Below are 19,657 nucleotides of genomic sequence, written 5' to 3'. Positions count from 1 at the left end.
AGCACCCTGCATAGACAAGTATATGACTCAGTCTCCTTGCTGTCCAAAAATTCATCTGTTTACTTTAACTTGTAAAAGACATATCTGATTAGATGTTATTTTAAAACATTCCCACAGACATTCTGGTCTCTTATTCTTAAATTTCTATTTGGCAAACATTGGCTGATAGAACTAAAAAACTGATCATTTCTCATTGTGTGGGGGGAACCCAGCAACTTTGCTATAGCTTACTGTAAATTGTAGCTTTGTTTATTTATTAATTGATAATAGATCAAATACAAGAAATCTTGATTAATTAAAAGAAAGTTTTCTGGGAATGTGTAATTCCACCACTGCATGATACTCAGTTTAGGGGAAAAAAAAAAGAACTAAACAAAAATTTGATGTATATTGCTGTGAATGGGAGCAGTTATGTACTGAAATCTAATCAAAATTTAATAGGTTGTATGTTTTGAAGACATCTATTATTTGTAACTAATAATACTATAAATTGTTCATTACTAAATGCTGTTAGTTTAGGAAAAATAACTCAATAAGAACAAAGGCTATCAGAACACCTCCCCTGATTAGGATGTACAGCTTACATCTTAATGCTACCCACACCAAAACAAGAATAAGAAATTCAAAACTCAGTTTCATTGTTGTTGTTGTTGTTATTGTCATTAGTTTTGTGTTTTGAGACAGTCTCATATAGTAGAGGCTAGCCTCCAATTCCATATATAGTCAAGGATGACCTTCAATGCCCACTCCTCCTTTATCTACCTCCTAAGTTCTGAGAGTGTACATGTATACCTCCCTAATCAGTCATGATTTTTAAATTAAAATATAATAACATCATATTCTCTCCTCTTTATCTCCCCACCTCTCCCATATCCTCTTCTACTTTGTTCCAACTCAAGTTCCTGGCTCTTTTCAAACCTTTCATAGACACATATACACATATGTGCATAAATACTTACATATAACCTACTGTGTCCCTTTACTGTTGCTTGCCTATATAGACTTCAAGGCTGGCCACATGGTATTGTATTACCCACTAGGTACTCATTTCTTAGGGTGACTCATTTATCTCTGTCTCAGCATTTCTTAGTTGCCTGTAGTTCTTTGTCAGAAGGTGGAGTGCTGTGTGATTTCTTCCTTCAATGTTGGCATGTCTTGGTAATGTACTTGTTTAGGTCTTGTTTAGATAGTCATATTGTTGAGGCATCATGAATGAGGCTTCCCTGTCATTTCTAGGAGACACATTCTTACAGCAGATGTTTTGGACCTCTGGCTCTTACAATCTTTCAGTCCCCTCTTCCCTGATATTTCCAGAGCCTTGAGTGTAGTAGTCGTGTTGTAGATATATCCATTGGGGCTGGGCATCCCACAATCAGTTGTTTTCTGCATTTAGACCTGTTACATTTCTCATAATTGGATTTTTGTTTTGTTTTGGTTTTTGTTGTTGTTTTTTTTGTTTTGTTTTGTTTTGTTTTTTTGGTCTGTTCCAAAGAGAAACATCTTTGATGGGTATATAAGGATCAGCATTTAGAATATGATTAGGAATTATGCTGGTTTAGAAAAGTGGCCATAGTTGTTCTGAAATCCATGATTTCACTAGCCCTGATACTATAAACCAAGGAAGAGTTGTTTTTTGTTGTTTTGTTGGTGTTGTTTGGACCAAGCAGAAAGTTAATCATAGAAGACACATAAATAAACTTAATCCCAGAATGTGATAGATCCTTCACAAGAAAGAAAAATAAACCTCTTGACTATATCCACACCTGATAGAACAAGAAAAGATTTTACAACAGACCAACTTTGTTGAGCTGACTTTGTGATGACTGTGTATGGCAAAGAGCCCCAGCTGTGGAGGACTGTACTGCTCATGAGCTCTCTTCTTTAGGCTGCCACGAAGGAAGAATTGCTAGACCAATGACATAGAATCTGAAATAGACCCTTAAAAAGATGCTTCGGCATCCATAAAAACCACTGAATATGAGGAGTGGAGAATGGCCCCCCATAGGCTCATAGATTTGAATCTTTGGTCACCAGAAAATAGCACTATTAGAAGTTGTAGCTTTGTTGGAGTAGGTGTGGCCTTGTTGGAGGAAGTGTGTCACTGGCTTTGAGGTTTGAAAATGCTCAAGCCAGGCCCAGTGTCTCACTGTCTTCTCACTGCCTGCTCAGCCAGATGAAGAATTTTCAGCTACCTCTCCAGCACTGTCTACCTCCTTGCCACCATGCTTCCTGCCATGATGATAATAGGCTAAACATCTGAAACTGTAAGCAAGCCATAATTAAATATTTTCCTTTATAAGGTTTGCCATAGTCATGGTATCTCTTCACAGCAGTGGAACACTGACTTAAGATAGTTGCTGAGACGAATCTCGCAAAATCTTTGGCCATATGGAAAGCAACAGCAGCCAAAATGTAAATACAGAGCACATGAAACCAAGGAAAAACCACTTCTAATCTACAATGGTTTGGGCTATGAATGTTACCTTAGTGCCCCACGGAGGTCCCGAGGGAAGAAAGTTGGGTGGGAAGGAATCCCAGGGAAAACACAAACCCTGGAGAGGCAAGCAGTGACAGCAGAAGAGGCGGCAGCTCTCCACCAACAGCAGAACTCCCCTGAGACTCACCAGGGCTCAGACTTCACTCTGTGCTGAAGATAAAGCTATGATCTGACCCTCAATGTATCTGAAGTCACTGGTCATCTGAGCCTAAATAAAGCCCCCCCAAATAAGCACCTTCTGCTCATTCTACAGATTAATTCTTCTCAACCACTATAGCTGGCTCAGCTTTTTTAAAAGTGCCGTATTGTGGGGTAACTATTCATTATTTCAGTCCTCTATCATCATGCAAATCATACAGTAATATTACAAGATGTTTGATAAGGAAGAGCAGGAGAACTCCTCAGTCAAGGAAGGAGCAGCCCAAAGTAGCAGACATGGAAATGCTCCTAATGCTGAACTTGTCAGTTATGGTATTTAAATAACTATAGTGATCATTCTATAGAACCTACTGAGAGGGGTTGGTGAGCAGGCATAAAAGAAGGCATGAAAAAATCAAATAAAGCTGTTTAAAATTAGGTGGACTGTCAGACATCGTAGCACATACTCTTAATCACAGCATTCAGGAAGCAGAGGCGGGGGGGGGGGGGATCTCCATGAGTTGAAGGACAGCCTGGTCTACATGATGGGTTCCAATCTAGCAAGGACTACATAGCAAGAACATGTCTGAATGGATTGATAAATAGTAGGTAGGTAGGTAGGTAGGTAGGTAGGTAGGTAGGTAGGTAGATAGATAGATAGATAGATAGATAGATAGATAGATAGATAGATAGATAGATTAACAGGTCAAAATAAATTATTTCGACTGAAAGAAAGGACAAAACAAATTCTCAGAATCTACATAAAGCTGTAAAAAGACTAAGTCTGGCTCTTGGATGCATTCATTTACTTTAGCTCTGCTTCATAATTTAGCTGATATTATTGAGTTAATCTAGAATTTGTGTGACTCAGTTTCCCAATGAGGGTGAGAAAGAATGAGGCAGGAAAAATATTTGAAGCCAAAAATGATCCTACACTGGTGAAGGGAAGCAAATCACAGATTCAGTAGGTCTTGCAAAGCCCTGGAAGAAAAATAAATTAATAAAAACATACTATATGTAGAAACACTAAAAACAAGTTTTAAGAGAGTGGTATCTGAAGACAGGGAATTGAGGAGTGTTGGGAAAATATATTCTGCCCAGGAAAATTGAAGGGCAGAAACAGACAGGAGACAGTGTTGTATAAGAATGCAGAGAGTATAACTCTACTCACATAAGAAACAAACTACCTTGTCTGCTTTCTAAAAAATTAGGATGTAACAGACTCTAATATTGGGAAATAACTGGACTGGCACACGAGGGCACTTCCGTGACACTCAAACTTTCACGTGCTTTAGGTGATGGGAACAGGGCTATGTACAGTTGCCAAATTCATTGAACACAATCACTTCAGTTTTAAATACAAATGATGCTTCTGTAAAAAAATTTAATGACAGTAGATACATAAGCAACTTTAAGCAAAAATATTTAGTGAGCATATGAACTAGGGTTAAATCCTGAAGATGACTGTCTTAGTTAGGGTTACTGTTTCTGTGATGAAGCACCATGACCCAAGCAACTTGGGGAAGACAGGCTTTATTTGGCTACACGTCTATATCATTGTTCATCACTGAAGAAAGTCAAAACAGGAACTCAAATAGGGCAAGATCCTGGAGGCAGGAGATGATACAGAAACCCTGGAGGGGTGCTGCTTACTGGCTTGCTTCCAATCGCTCACTCAGCCTGCTTTCTTATGAAATCCAAAAGCACTAGCCCAGAGGTGGCCCCACCCACTATAGCATGAGCCCTCCCACATCAATCACTAATTAAGAAAATGTCCTTGGTTGCCATTTTGTTAATGGTTAATAAAGAAATGAAACTATTTACCTTCATTTCTTTGTTTAAGAATCTAGATAAGATATTATTAGGTACATGCAAACAGATCAGCAAGTGCTGGATTAAAGTAAAACATTTTGGCAATCATTCAGAAGGTCTGCCCAATAACAAATTAATTTACATTGTTCGAACTTGTTTCTCTTGTGTGTTTTGTTTTCTCTCCCTCTTAAGTCTCCATTCTTAATGCATTGGCAGGAGTATCTAAAATATTAGCAAAAATTCTTTTTTTTTTTCCCAAGACAAGATTTCTCTGTGTAGCTTGGCTATCCTAGAACTTGTTCTGTAGACCAGCTGGCCTTGAACTCATAAAGATCTGCCTGCCTCTGCCTCTCAAATGCTGAGATTAAAGGTGTGCATCGCCAGTGCCTGGCTAACAAAAATGATTGATACAGCATTCACTATAGTTCTCAGATTATGTTAGGTTCAAGATTTATCCCTCCTATATTCTGATACTTTGCATTCTGTCTCTCCATTTCTGCCTCTTCTCACCCAAGACAACTACTAGTGAAAACGGATTTTTGAGCATAACATCAGTAATTACTTACATGGATTATTTTCTATTTTGTTATAGCCGACCATAGGCAAGCGATTTATCGCCTCCCCAGAGTTTCTTTGGTAATTTTGTCTTATCTCACTGCCTAGTAACCTACTTCCTAGAAAGTATTATTATATGCCTCTTATTTACTACATAGCAGATGAGATGGGTCCAGACCAAGCAGATACTCAAAAAATATGCTTTGATTTTAAAAAGAAGAAGAGAAAGTGTCCCAGAGGCTCGTCTACAAACTGATCTTGGAGAGGCATTTTCTGAATTGAGGTTCTCTGTCCTCCAATGACTCTGGCTTGTGTCAAGTTGACATAAAACCAACCAGGACAATCATGATCAAGGAAAGGCCCCTCATAATAGTATAATAGAGTCATGGGTGCATCACCTGAGCAGCTTGATTCATTGACACTGGATACATGCTCAGGATACAGGGAAGAGCCACTGGACAGTGCTGGCCATTCCTTCTGCTGTGTTGAAATAGATTCCCAAGGAAGTTATTTATTGTTTTTGAAATAATACATTAACTTGAGGATACCAAGATAAATTGTTGATGTTAAAGGATGTATATGTTCCTATAATTAATAGATATTTATTTAATAAAATACTGAACCTGAATTAATAGGGACTTAGCCTGCCAGACTGACAGGGTGCAGGAGCCATGATAGGGCATGGGTTAGAAAGGGATGGCACTGTTAGTATTATACTTTCTGCTGTACCAAAGGATGAGGCAATCAAGGCATGTGAGAATTCAAAATTACCAGGTTGATATCTGTATTGATTAACTTTGACCTATTTTAACCACTGTAGAAAACTGTCTATAATAAAAGATCGCAAATAAATAAAAATTTATATATTGTACATTTGCAAGAGAATACATTGTTTTTATTGAAAGTTGGTAAGACCTTAAATAATGTCACTGTTTGCCCATAAAAATCTCACCTTATAAAATGTTTGTCAAACTTTGACCCATTGCATAGCATACAGGAAGGGCCAAGTATATTTTTTGAAATGTGAAAGGTAAAATTCTTGCAGTAATTTCAAGCCTACTCCACAATTAAGGTTGGTGCATAAATGCTAATGATAATAGTCATTTGTGTTTATTTTAAGAAAATAGGAAGGAGGGTCTCCATTGCAATAACCACTGGTGTTTTCTTATATTTACTGAAGTTCTGTTCAACTTTCTGAATGTGGTTTACAAGGATAGCTTGTGTTTGACTATTTCATGGCAGTGCAGATATAATACAATACTCAATCTTGGTATTTCCTGTCTCCAGATCCTCACGCCAGAGAGCTCCCGACACTCCTCCACTGTGCAGCGAAGTTTGGCTTAAAGAATCTGGCTCTACATCTGCTGCAGTGTTCAGGGGCATCCTGGGCAGCCAGGATGAAGAATATGGATGGTTCAGACATGCTGCATATTGCTGAAAGGCATGGTCATGAAGAACTCAAGAAAATCTTTGAAGACTTTGTGGTAAGTTTTTCCCTCTTTTTATATATCTGCAGCTGGTTCTTGATGTGCGTATATAAACATGAATGCATTGCTGTTTTGAAAACTATGCCCTCCCACAGCTAGTAACATGGTGTTAGACAAAACCATCTGTTGCTTCAAACTTGCCCATTATCTTAAAAACATTTCATAAGATTTGTGAGCTTCTCCAATTATTTACAGAAGAAGTCTGACCCCCACCCATATTCAACTGCCGTTGAATTCCATTTGTCGTTCTGGCGTCTAGGGAACCTATTCAATATTGAAGATGAGATGGCCAAAAGGCAATGAAACTATTTACCTTCATTTCTTTGCTTAAGAATCTAGATAAGATATTATTAGGTACATGCAAACAGATCAGCAAGTGCTGGATTAAAGTAAAACATTTTGGCAATCATTCAGAAGGTCTGCCTAATAACAAATTAATTTACATTGTTCGAACTTGTTTCTCTTGTGTGTTTTGTTTTCTCTCCCTCTTAAGTCTCCATCCTTCATTGTTTCTGTTGAAACCCCAAATTTCAGAACACTCAAGATAAATGATAGTTTAATGAGATGGCAACAAGAGAAAGATTTTAGAAGGGAATGATATTATCTCAGTAAATAAAGCTTGCACACTGTGTTCCCATAATCGAGTTTAGAAGAGCCACTCTAACAAAAGAAGTGCACATTTTGCTTCAGAAAACGAATTATTCTGGGGAAGTCACTGGAAAAATTGAATGTAACAATGATTATGTCAGTGAATATGTGAAAATTTATCTTTGGATTCTCGCAACTAGTATAATTGTATTGTCAATAAGTAGTTAATATAGAAAGATACAATACTATAAATGGATTCTGGTTATTTCAGCCCTTAACTGACTATCACAGAAATTTGTCAAACATTGGAGTTACAAAAATAGTGATCATTTGTAGTTCCCAACAAATAAAATGGTAGTCAATGAAGTACTTTTCTCCATTTACCAGGAGTATCAAAATATTATCAGGAGTGTGTGAATGTCATCCACTCTCTGAAGTTTCAAGAGAATGTATTTTGCACATATTTAAAATAAGCACAGAGCATGTATATCAAGTTAACAAAGCACAGCTTTTCAGTCTAAGGCCTTTAATCAGAAGCACACCTCACCTGTATCCTGGTGCACTGTAGGTAGTGACGGGTTACACACGCTGATGAGTGTATTCATTTTACTATGTGTCCTCTATATGAGGTCCTTGGTCAAAGAACATGTTGTGCAACTCAGGTAAGTCCATCCTATCAGCTTTACATTATTACCTGTAACATGGTCATTTGGTACTCTCTGGTCCTCAAGGCTCCTAAATGCAATCCTCTAATTTCCAGTCTCTGGTGAACTTTGGTTAAACCTTCATCATCTCTAGTCATTTTCAAAGATAATCACCAACTTTCAGAATGATATTTACCTGTGAGAACTGCATGTGCCTGTTAGCTAGCACTGGAGAGCATCCTGATGACTGTCCTTAGGAAAGATTCTATAGGGCTACAAGAAGACTGACAGATACAGGAAACTGTTTTGTTTTTTTTTTCTTGCATGCTCTTGGTATCTATGTCTCTGCTTCTGTAAGTGCATTCCTGATTCAAAGTGTTTGCTATCATGGTCTCTAGGTGACTATTCACTCTGTGGTATTAGCTTATTGCTAACTTTGTAGGGTTCAGCTTGATCACTATTGCATGAAATTTGTGAAGTGACTTTTATATGCTATTTGTAAGCTATCCCTCTGCCAGAGTGTTTCTAGAAAATTTTGTCCTTCTAGATGAGACAGATAGCAATGTGTGATCATCCTGCTGTGACTGAGCATGGGGCTGTGGCTGTGCTAGGGGATGGCAGATCTGTAAATGCATTTTAATGACTTTGGATAATTTAAGCTATAATTTTCAAGCAATCAAATTTCCTCTTGCAAATATGTCATTAAGAAACTGTAAATATAAACCCGATATGGTGACACTTGTGGGAAGTGTTTCTTATGATTTACAGGTCATATACATTATTTCTCTGGTTATCAATTTTGTATAAATAAATTAAGAGTCATAGCTCCTTGGTGAAGCTATGCAAGATAACCCCATGTTAATGCTATCTATTCCAAGTTAAGTTAGCTGTGTCTTTAAGTGTGTCTCTAATCTGAGTAGCAAAAATTTTGTATTATCGTTATGTTATTAAAACATTTTATTGTTTCTTAAATATTTAAGTAACTGTAGTGTTGAGTTAAATTCTAATCTATCATACATATTCACACATATCCTCAAACTTTCCTCAAACTATTTTTCCCAAAGATTTTGAAGCACATACTGTTCAGGTTTGAAGCTTACATTCCACCAATGGACCATTTGCCCCCCCCCCCCAAAAAAAAACCCTACTTTTCACTACACACATAATCTGGCCTTGGTTGGTTTGCTGATTTATTCTATTCTTCTTAATTCTTTCATCAGTAGACAGGATTGATTTTAGTTACTTACATGGAATTATATTAGTATGTTGGGCTATAGTAAGGGAGGGGAAAAAAAGAAACCAATTATTGTTTAAAACTAATATAATCAAAAGGCATTATCTGGTTTGTATAAACCAGTTGTGTCCTTAGCTCGGTGTCACCTATGTAAAGGCACAGAAGGAGGAGCAAAAGACGTAGAATCATAGTTCTACATCTTATGACTTTTTTCCTGTAAGAATTAAAGATTTTATACGTAGCTTACGAGCAGAGATTTTCATTGTAAATTGCTTTGGGGGCTTTAATAAGGCTATTAGATACTTCCCTTGTCATTGTGATGAAGCACCTGACAGGAAGCATCGTAGGTGGAGACATTGATTTTGTCTCACAGTTTGAGGATGTCAGTCTCTCCTGATGCAGTGACCATGGCAGTGAGTGGCCCTATAGTGACGGGAGTGTGCAGCAATGGCTCAGTCACATCTCAGTGCTCTGGGAAGGAGAAAAAGGAGAAATCTTGTGCCCCACCACCGCCTTTCTCTCTTCTCCTTTTTCATTCAGTCTGGAACCCCAGCTCATGAGATAGTGACCCTCCCTTCAGAACAGAAATTTCCCCCTCAATTAATTCTTTATGGAAATGCCCTTTCAATCCCATCTAAAAGTATAGCTCCGAAGCACTGTAAACATTCCATTACCAGTCACGTTCACATGAGAAACGAACCATCACTGCTGTCTAACACTTGTATTTCTTTCGGGTTAGTGTTATTTCTAGATGAATTTCCCAGCATCCAGTAAATTCCCATGCCCATTCACATCTTGGCAACACTAATTGGAATTAGTGGGCTATGCAAAAAAAAATGAAGTTAGGAGTGGGGATTGCTTAGGGAGATAAGGATAGAGCTGGAGAAGGGAAGTGGGGAGAGTATATGATCATACTTCATTGTATACATATACGAAAATTAAAAAGAATAAAAATCCATATATTTCTATAAATTACAGAAGATTTTAAATAGTAAACCATGTTTTAGTTTCTCACAATGGGAATTATTTTGATAGGTGGAAAGACAAAGGGTTAAAGACTTGATGATTAAACCTACAAAAGGATATAAAGCCACAGCTTGCTTAACAATTCTTGAGAAAATCCTCAACAATTGAAATAGCAAATAGCAACACTGTAGATTATATAAAACTTAATTAAAATAATAAAGACCAAGAAATTGAAAGAAAAACTGGAAGTTGGCCTCACATTTGAAAGAACTTCGAGGTTTAAGATAAAGTATGCAACAAGCATTGCTGTGTTTAAAGCAAAATAATAACAGTAATATATCCTTGCAATAATTTGTCACCCCATTAATCCTCATCAACTGAAAGCCTTTAATAAAATGGTTACATTAAAGTCCCAATAAACAAGGAAAATAGATCTTCTGTTATACAACATTAATATAGGCTGGTTAATAACTGGAAAAGCAATGGATACTTATTTCAGGAATAACTTTCAGAAAGTATCTTTGACTACAATGATTTTTCCTGCTGTTCAGTGTAAATATTTAAAAGCTCTACATTGTAAAGATTCTTTAAGGAATTTCATCAAGTAGGAAAAGTGGATTTCCGTATATTGCCAATAGGACTTCTGAATATAAGTCTATTGCTCACATCTGCAATGAGGTGACCTTGACTTCTTGCCTACTAACTATCCTAGCCTGTGATCCGTGGGCTCAAGTGTATAGGTATGTAGGTGGTAGGTGTTTGAGAATGGCCTGAAAGGGAGAGAGACAAGGAGAGAGATCCTGTCGTGTCTGGCTGTGTAATAGACCCTGATCTTTTCTTCACATTAAATGCCTGGAATAATAGTGTGGAGGTGCATCACAGAATTACTAGTATTAGTTGGTTGACTAATGCCCAGAGTTTCCTACTCAGTGTCAGGCTTGTGTTTGTGCTTCCTGACTCTTTACTCGGTCATTCTAACATTGGAAACTTAGCATGTCATGTAGCTCAAGAGCTTCTCTCCAGGTCCCACCAAGCCCCTATAGTCCCACAACCCACATATAAAATAATCACTAAGACACTTATATTACTTATAAACTGTATGGCTGTGGCAGGCTTCTTGTTATCTATTTCTTTTATCTTAAATTAACCTATTTTTATTAATCTATAAGTTGCCATGTGACTCATGGCTTACCGGTACCTTACATCTTGCTTGTCATGGCGGCGGCTAGCAGGTCTCTCCCTCTGCCTTCCTGTTCCCTCAATTCTCCTCTCTGTTAGTCCCACCTATACTTCCTGCCTGGCTACAGGTCAATCAGTGTTTTATTTATTGACCAATCAGAGCAACACATTTGCCATACAGAACATCCCACAGCACTTCCCCTTTTCTTTTTTTTAAAGGAAGGTTTTAACTTTTACATAGTAAAATTACAGATAACAAAACAATTATCAAGCAAGAATTACAGTTATAATATCTAGTCTATTTATAATAACTAGTTTATTTGGCAAAATTAAAGAAAATATCTATCTTATATTGTGAATCTAAGGTTTTATATCTAACTTATCTTTTATCATAACTAAGGATAATTGTAACTATCTAGCTTCAACTACATCAAAGACCTCAGAAGGATATACTATTACCTGAGAAACAGGAAAAGGATGCAAGCAACTTTTGGGAGTCTTGTAAGAGTAGACAGAGACAGCTGGCAGCCTGGACAGTCATCCAAAGTTCTTTTGTAAAGTTGGGGCATCTGTCTTCAGCCCACAGGCCTAGAGTCTCTTAGTCACTTTTTTCTGTGTCCTGTAGAATGTTTGGCAGTTTCCTCTGCAAAGCAGGAACCTGAAGGACCATTTTGCCAAGCAAAGTTCAGTGGTCAACTTCTTATGGGTCCTGCATGTCCAGTCGATCAAGCAGTCCAGGCAAGAATAGTTTCTTGCCCAAATGGCTATTTTTGCCAAGAAGAAGATAAACTACATATAGACTTAACTAACATGGCTATGAGTATGATTATCATAGATGACTGATTATTAATCTATTTTTTAATTATCTATTACAATTTTAAATGAGTTGTACAAACATAACACCTTAAACAAGAGTAGAAATATAAACACAGAACAAAATTAACTTTAAGTTTGTATCAATAAACTAAAATCTATATCAATGTACAACATTTTAAACAAGTTGTTGCTCTTTAAAATAGGTTCAGCAATTTACCCTTTTATCCTATCATATCTATATCAACTTCATATGTAGTATGTGGTTCCATTCAATTTAGTATGCATTAATATTCTATATATTTAAATTGAAGCATATCCTCCTTGGTGTGTGTGTGTGTGTGTGTGTGTGTGTGTGTGTGTGTGTGTGTGTGTGTGTTTTCTATCATATGTATCTGGAAGCTCACAGTGGGAAGTAGCTGCCTTCTCACTGGCATGTGCTCAGCCTATATTTATTCCTTGATGGCTACAGAAGGCAAGTGTTCAATTTAACAACTTGTTGCTTTCACTTATTAGTATCTTTAATCATGTGTGTGCTACTGTGTGTGTATGTATGTTCACATGTGTGTGGGTACCTGTGTGCACAAGTGTATACATGTGTGCAGGCCAGAGGTTGACATTAGGTGGCTTCCTCAATTGCTTTCACTTTAGTAACAGAGGCAGAGTATCTGGAGCTTAGATTTATCTACACTAGCTAGCCAGTTTGCCCTAGCAACTGGGGATCCCATCTCAGTTTCTTTAGTGCTGGGATTACTACCACATCCTCTTGTATTTCTTACTGGAGCTAGGGATCCAAACTCGGTGTTCACACTTGTGTGGTACATGTGTTATCCACTGAGCCATCTCCCTGCTGAAAACACAGTTTTAAAGAATCCATTATAGATAGCCCAACTGTTATCTATAGCATACAGTTTCAATAGACCAGACTACAGTGAATTTCAGAACCTTGACTTCAGTCATCACTGGAGGGCAACCTAGGGCAACAGTAATAGCCTATGTTGTTTTAGGAATCTATTAAGCTACCCTAATGGACAACTCAAAATGGGGTTTCTGATGTCTGGCACTAGGATTTTTGTTAGGTGGTCTGTGGCTCTTGGATGGATGCATTTTTTCAGCCCTTGGTGGCATAACATCATTTAAACTGTGTATATGTATATACATATATGTATTATACATAACTTTAGGTAAATAAAAAAATAATTCCTTATAGCCTGTTCAAATATCATTAGTATTATTTTTCCTCTGCCCTCACTCTCCTGTATTGACCTTTATCTGATGTTCTGAATTAAAGCCCTCTCCTTTTTCCCCCATTTTCCTTTTTATACCACTTGTATTTCATGAATTTTTAGACTGTTGCATATCTCAGTTTTCTTCAAGGCAGAATACTATTGATATGTGTATTTTATTTATGTTTTGATAATATAAAAATATTCATAAATTTAAAGTCTTAAGATATATGAAAACTGTATTATTATAAACTGTGAAGTCAAGGAGCCAAAATACAAAACAAAACTTTCTCTACATGCATTAAAATCCTTTGTTAAACTGAGAAGTGTTTATACTGCTAATCTAGGTATTGTTAACTCCTTTAAAATTTTTATTTTATTATTGTCTGAATATATGAGTGCACGATGTGTAAGTATGGGCAGGTAGGTGCCACAATGCATGTGGGGAGGTCATAAGAAACTTTGAAATTAGTTCTCTACCTTAACATTTATGTGGATTCCAGGTTATAACTAAAGTCATCAGGCCTGCCCAACAAGCACTTTTACTGGCTGAGCCATTTGGTTGACCTCTATCTTGTTTTTGTTTTTATTTTGTTTTGATTTTAATGTGTGAGGCATTTTAATACAATTATATGAGAAGCAAGTCTGTATGTTTCCTGTTGGTTTATTATTTACCTGAAAAAGTCTAACAGTCTAGTGCACATAGTCATTTCTGATAGGAGTTAGTGGGTTTCTCTGAGGAAACAGGCTATAGGATTTTATAGTAAAGCACATGGATCCAATTTCTGCCTATACTAACATATGCATTCAATTAAATAGGATAACTCTGCATAATAGGAAAAGTGGAACTCTTTTCAAAAATACAGAAGACTGAAGTCCCACAACAGCATGTGCTCAGTGACAAAATCTCTTTGGTGCTGATGTCCAAGCAGGGGTTGAAACACATGAACAAAAATGTCTAGACCTCTACATAAGATTTTAAGTATCCCAACATGGAAGGAAGGCAGTGTCATAATTAGCACAACAGAAATCTTGTGGAATTTGTATGGAGCAGTATATAAATATTAAAAAAAATTGAAAACATTAGAATTTATTAAGGAAATACAATACATCTGGGAGAAAAGAATGAAAGTAAAAATATTGGAAAAAGGCAGAGCTCAAGCAAACTTTAATTTCTTGAGCCAAAAACTCATTTTGGTAACTGATTACTTTTGACAGCATGCATGTGAGCTTTTGATTTTCTTACAACAAGGACATAAAAGAAAGACACTATGTCCATTTAAAAAAAACTTTAAATTTAACTATAGTATTTTCATATTATATCTATTAAGAATTGTTGGTAGAGTCCAAGCAACCTCAATCACCTCATAATAGTAGATAATAAAATTCTAGGTATTTGTAGATTTTTGTCTACTTTGCTAGCTATGAAAAAATACTGCAATTATTTTTTCACACATCTTTTCACAGGTTATATCTTTAATGCAACATGTATCAGAGATGGCTAAATACCAGAGAAACTATAATAGTGATTTCCCCAAATGTTTTATTAACTGCGAGAAACTAATTAAGAAGTATGTCTTCAGGTTGTACATCATCAGAATGGCCATTAGGAAAGACATTTCTCATGGCTATTAACCCCAGTGTGTGAGACAGTTTACAATAATCTCTTAAATAGTGTAGGTGTGGTTTAACAAAGTCAAGCAAAAACCCATCTGTAATTCCCATTGACAACTACTCACAGATGCCATGGCAATTGCTTTCTCAGTGTGTAGCTATCTACATAAATTATTCACATCTCTCAGAGTTTCTAGAACAGCTAGCAGTATCTATGTATTCTCCCCTTATCCATACACAGGATAGACTATATTTTTAAAGTTTCCATAATTCACTACCCATTATTCCACTTCCCTGGAGGGAAAGAGAAGCATCAAGGGTCAGGAAGATAAAAGTTCATCTCTGTTGCTGGGCAGTTCATTTTAGGGGAAAAGAAAGATGAGGAAAATATCTGAATAGACCTCAAGAGTTTCAAGTAAACATGTTCGGGTTTCCATTGCTATGATGAAACATCACCAAAATAAGTTGGGGAGGAAAGGGTTCATTTGACTTACACTTCTACAACATTGTTCATCATCAAAGGAAGTCAAGAAAGGAACTCAAACAGTGCCGGAACCTTGAGGCAGGAGCTGATACAGGGTCATGTAGGAGTGCTGCTTACTGACCTGACCCCCTCCTGGGTCGCTCAGCCTACTTTCTTGTAGAACAGAGGACCACAAGCCTAGGGGTGGCTCTGCCTACAATGGATTGGATCCTTCCACATTGATCATTAATTAAGAAAATGTCCTACAGACTTGCCTGCAATCCAGTCTTATGGAGGCATTTTCTCAATGGGGTTCCAGTCTCTCAAATGATTCTAGCTTGTATCAAGCTGACACAAAACTAGACAGCAGAAAACACATTTTAGCATTTATTTCACAAGTGAAATCAGCCATCAATCTCAACAAACCAAATATTCTGTAATATAAATACAGACATTTTTCAGATTTCTTTAATGGACGTGATGAATTATCTCTATAATTATGGGTTTTAATATAGCAAAACCACTATTTTATAGAAATGTGTGTAAGAATATACATAATTTTCATTAAATTGGTGTTTTTAATCTTATTTCAATGTCTCTGCATTACCAGTTTCCCCTAATTATAAGATAAGTACTTTAAAATAATTCATTGTTGAGAATTGTTTGAAGAGTTGAGTTACCATTTTTTCCTGGCAACAGGTGAATGCTGCCACCCTGCATCTCATTATCCTGAACAAAAGGAAACAGAAACGTTAGCTTTGGGAAAGAGTCCTGATGTCATTCCCAAATGAGATTTAGCTTACAATATTTACTTGAATATTTATTTTGCCTAACCATTCGGGAACTATTTCCCCCGACAGGGAGTGCCCCTCAGTGTATGGTTTAAGCCACTTTCCATTTTTCCTCCTGCCAGAGAAGGTATCGAGCAGCTGAATGACACATGCAGCTACCGGCAAATGTGAAATCAGAAGTTATAGTAGCTCAGCTCTTGTGTCAAATGTCATTGCTGCTGGGAATGCAGCCATGGGATCAGAGGACAAGCAACAATATGATTTTGATTACCTATTGGCTCATTGGGTAGTGATTTCAATGCTTGCCATATGAAAATTAATTGAATAACATAGGTAACAAGGTCATTCGTGGAAATAACAGCGAGAGATAATATCCATGTTCTTTCAGTTCTTGTCCAGTACAGATCATTAACACACTGTTAAATAATTTGTCAAGGTTGAAGCAGTATCTAATTCTACACAAGTACTTCGTTATCTTTGACATACTTGCTTCAGATGCCAGCAGTTCTAGCATCATACTGAGAGTTAACATTCTTGCCTACAGAGGCTTAATGACCACTAAAACCCTTTATAGTCCTTCCCTTTGTAAGTTGCAGGTTTCTAATTTCTCATGAACTTCCAAAACTACAGTTCTTCCTTTTTTTCCCCCCCTGGCTTCTTACTACCAGTTAGCTTATATGAAACCGACTGAGTCTGGAGGTGCCATTTAAAGGAGATGTAATTTCAAAACATAAAAGAAATCACTAATGGTAATTAACGTAATCAGTATTGATAACGGAGGCTTAGAGAATAGACATCATGAAACACAATGCTTTTATACTTTCAGAGAGGTAGGCAACTACAAAGTATTCAAATTTTATTGAGAAAGTTTGATTATTGGAAATGTTCTATTAATTGGGTTTATATTTCAGTTTGGTTTGATGCAAGAGGACAGAAATGTGTATTTACTATCATCTAATGTAGTCTGAATGTGTACTTTTCTATCAATACAATAGTATGGTTCCTGCTTTAAGTTTCTATAAGGGTTTCTCCAAGGTCTGACGTCATATAAAATGCAGACTTTTATATTAAAAGGAAAGGAATACTATCAAATAGCATAGCCCAGAACCTGTGTAATATGATTTTCATCTTCTGGTTATATATCAATGCCTTCCTTGTGATACATTCGGATGTGAGATAGTAAATATTATGATTGACTTACTGTGCCCCTAAAAATATTATATAAAATAGAAAATAGATGGTTCCAATGAAGGCTAAAATTTAGGATTCTTTTACATAAATTAGCTCTTACTTTAGCCCACAAAGAGCATCCTTAATTTTAGTCAAAAGGTCAATTTACTGACTTATTCAATAAATATTGCCGAGTAATTTTTAGGTACCAAGCACACTTGAAATTCAAAACAGACCAAAATGTCAGCCTAATGGGAGGGTGCTTTAGGGCTTCCATTTCTGTGATGAAACACCATGACCAAAAAACAAGTTGGGGGAGGAAAGAGGTGAGTTTGCTTACAGTTCCATACAGCAGTTAAAGGCAGTGAGGGCAGGACCTCAGGCAGGGCAGGAACCTGGAGGCAGGAGCTTATTTATGCACAGGCCATGGAAGGCTACTGCTTACTGGTTTGCTCTCCATGGCTTGCTGAGACTGCTTTCTTATATAACCTAGGACCACATGCCCAGGGGCGGCGCTACTCACAATGGGCTGGGCCCTCCTCCATCAATCACTAAGAAAATGCCTTACAGATCTGCCTACAGCCCGATCTTAAGGAGACATTTTCTTAGCTGAGGTTCCTCCTCTCAGATGGCTTCCGTGTGTGTCAAATTAACATAAAACTGTACAGCACAGAGGGTGAAAGATCAAAAACAAGGAAATAATATTTTATGTGATGCATCTGATGAGAACTAGCATTTAAGGCCAGGATGAAAAAAGTTCACTATCTTGTATAGAATAGCATGTAAGAAAATTTGGGGTGGGTATTATTTTGAAATACTAAGGGGAGTAATCCTTGAGAACCAAAGCTTTGAAGGAGAAAGCCATGCATGCATATATGTGGGGGAAAGATTTCCAGACAGGAAATGGCATAGCAAATGCCAAGGCGTTGAAATGGGATGCATGTAACCCAAACCAACAAGTAAACCATTGCTACTAATGCCTGGGGAAATGTGAAAAGAAAAAAATACTAATTCTAATTGAACTTTTCCCAGATCTGAAGTATTAGTTGTTTGCAGAGACAATAGTACACTATGGTTCTATTCAGACAGAAATTTCTTGAAATGGGTCTAAGATTCCCCATGACAATTTAGAAAGGATGATAGCGTCTAGTGTCTGTGTGTGTGTGTGTGTGTGTGTGTGTGTGTGTGTGTGTGTGTGTTTTTGTGAGGGAGAAAGACAGAGAGAAAAAGAAAGACAGAGAGAAGCATTTTTGTCTGTTGGATCTAAATGTTCATTTCTACTGACAAACAGCAAACTGGGAGTCTTCATTTGAGCTCGTGGTCGAGATTTCAGCCTAAACAAGCACATTTCTCCCATTATTAGTGTTTAATTTTCTTTTCTCAGTTCTGCCGAGTCCACTTATTCAAATCTGGCTCTCAGTAAAACATCAGTAAGCCAATTAATCCATTTCTTTAATGAGAACTCTCTATTACAAGAATGGGCGACTGCATAGACTTATAGTGAACCCATCAATCTTGCAATTGGAGGCAAGAATGCCAATTATCTAAGCAATCTGGTTCATTACTGCCATATTGGCCACATTGCTAAACAAGCCTGCAGCACAATTCAATTGCTCTGGAAGAGTGAAGCACTCGGGGGTTGAAAGTTCTCGAAACCTATTATGTCCTAGGCTAGGTTAGAAGTTTATTCATGCCCCCTTATTCCGTGTTTTCAGTGACATCTAAGGAGTTTGCACTTAGTTTACACCAGAAGAAAGAAAACCTTGGAATTTGGCAATTTAATAAACAATGGAGCCATTAAATACCTCCAAAGACAGATAGCTACCCCAAATAGTAAGAACCTACTTACTTGTGATGTTGTATCATGATATCATAAGTTTGTTAGTGATTGGAATTCTTTACAATGCCAGAATAGTTTAAACACATCAAAGATAAAGGGAATGGATTTCGACCTGGCACAAAGGGAGCTAGCGTGACCCAAATATAGTAATGAGACCTCCTTGGGCGAACCCATTCTGAACCTCTAACATTGTGTGTTCTTTCCTTCTTTCCAACCTTATGCCAACTAAACGCCACATCATCAGTACTCTCACAATCATTTTGAAATGTCTCTCAAGTAGTCACACTAAATTCCATATGATGGGAATTAAGTAAAGAGAGATGACTTACACACACACACACACACACACACACACACACACACACACACACACACACCAGTGTTTTTATTTCCCTCGGAAATCTGCTTGAAGTGGTATCAGGTTGCTATGAGAGTCAAACTGTACCTCCAAAGGGCCTTTGGATTTTATCAAGCCTTAGCATCCACAACTTCCTTGCAAAAACTTTTGATATTTTATTTGCTGAGTGAATTATTCTCACATTTTTTCTACTTAAAAGGTCACCTATTTGACTTGTAAATGTCCCACATTATATTTTTTCTTTCCCATTTAGTCTACCTCCTGAAACGAAGATAGAAAACA

The 19,657-nt window shown here is 37.1% G+C and overlaps 1 protein-coding gene across 2 annotated transcripts in view; it reads left to right on the top strand.

The window, feature by feature from the left end:
- Bank1 (B cell scaffold protein with ankyrin repeats 1) overlaps window positions 1-19,657 on the top strand; it is a 278,198-nt gene that overhangs the window by 107,826 nt on the left and 150,715 nt on the right. For both annotated transcript variants that reach the window (XM_052731674.1, XM_052731673.1), the window contains exon 7: window positions 6,290-6,486. In XM_052731674.1, coding sequence (XP_052587634.1) covers window positions 6,290-6,486 — 197 coding nt within the window. The remainder of the gene's footprint in view (window positions 1-6,289; window positions 6,487-19,657) is intronic.

The sequence above is a fragment of the Peromyscus californicus genome, unplaced genomic scaffold (genome assembly GCF_007827085.1).
Source record: "Peromyscus californicus insignis strain IS unplaced genomic scaffold, ASM782708v3 Scaffold_9__1_contigs__length_137607984, whole genome shotgun sequence".
Classification (NCBI taxonomy): Eukaryota; Metazoa; Chordata; class Mammalia; order Rodentia; family Cricetidae; genus Peromyscus; species Peromyscus californicus.
The sequence above is the reverse complement of the archived record's forward strand: the minus strand, read 5'-3'. Positions and strand labels throughout refer to the sequence as shown.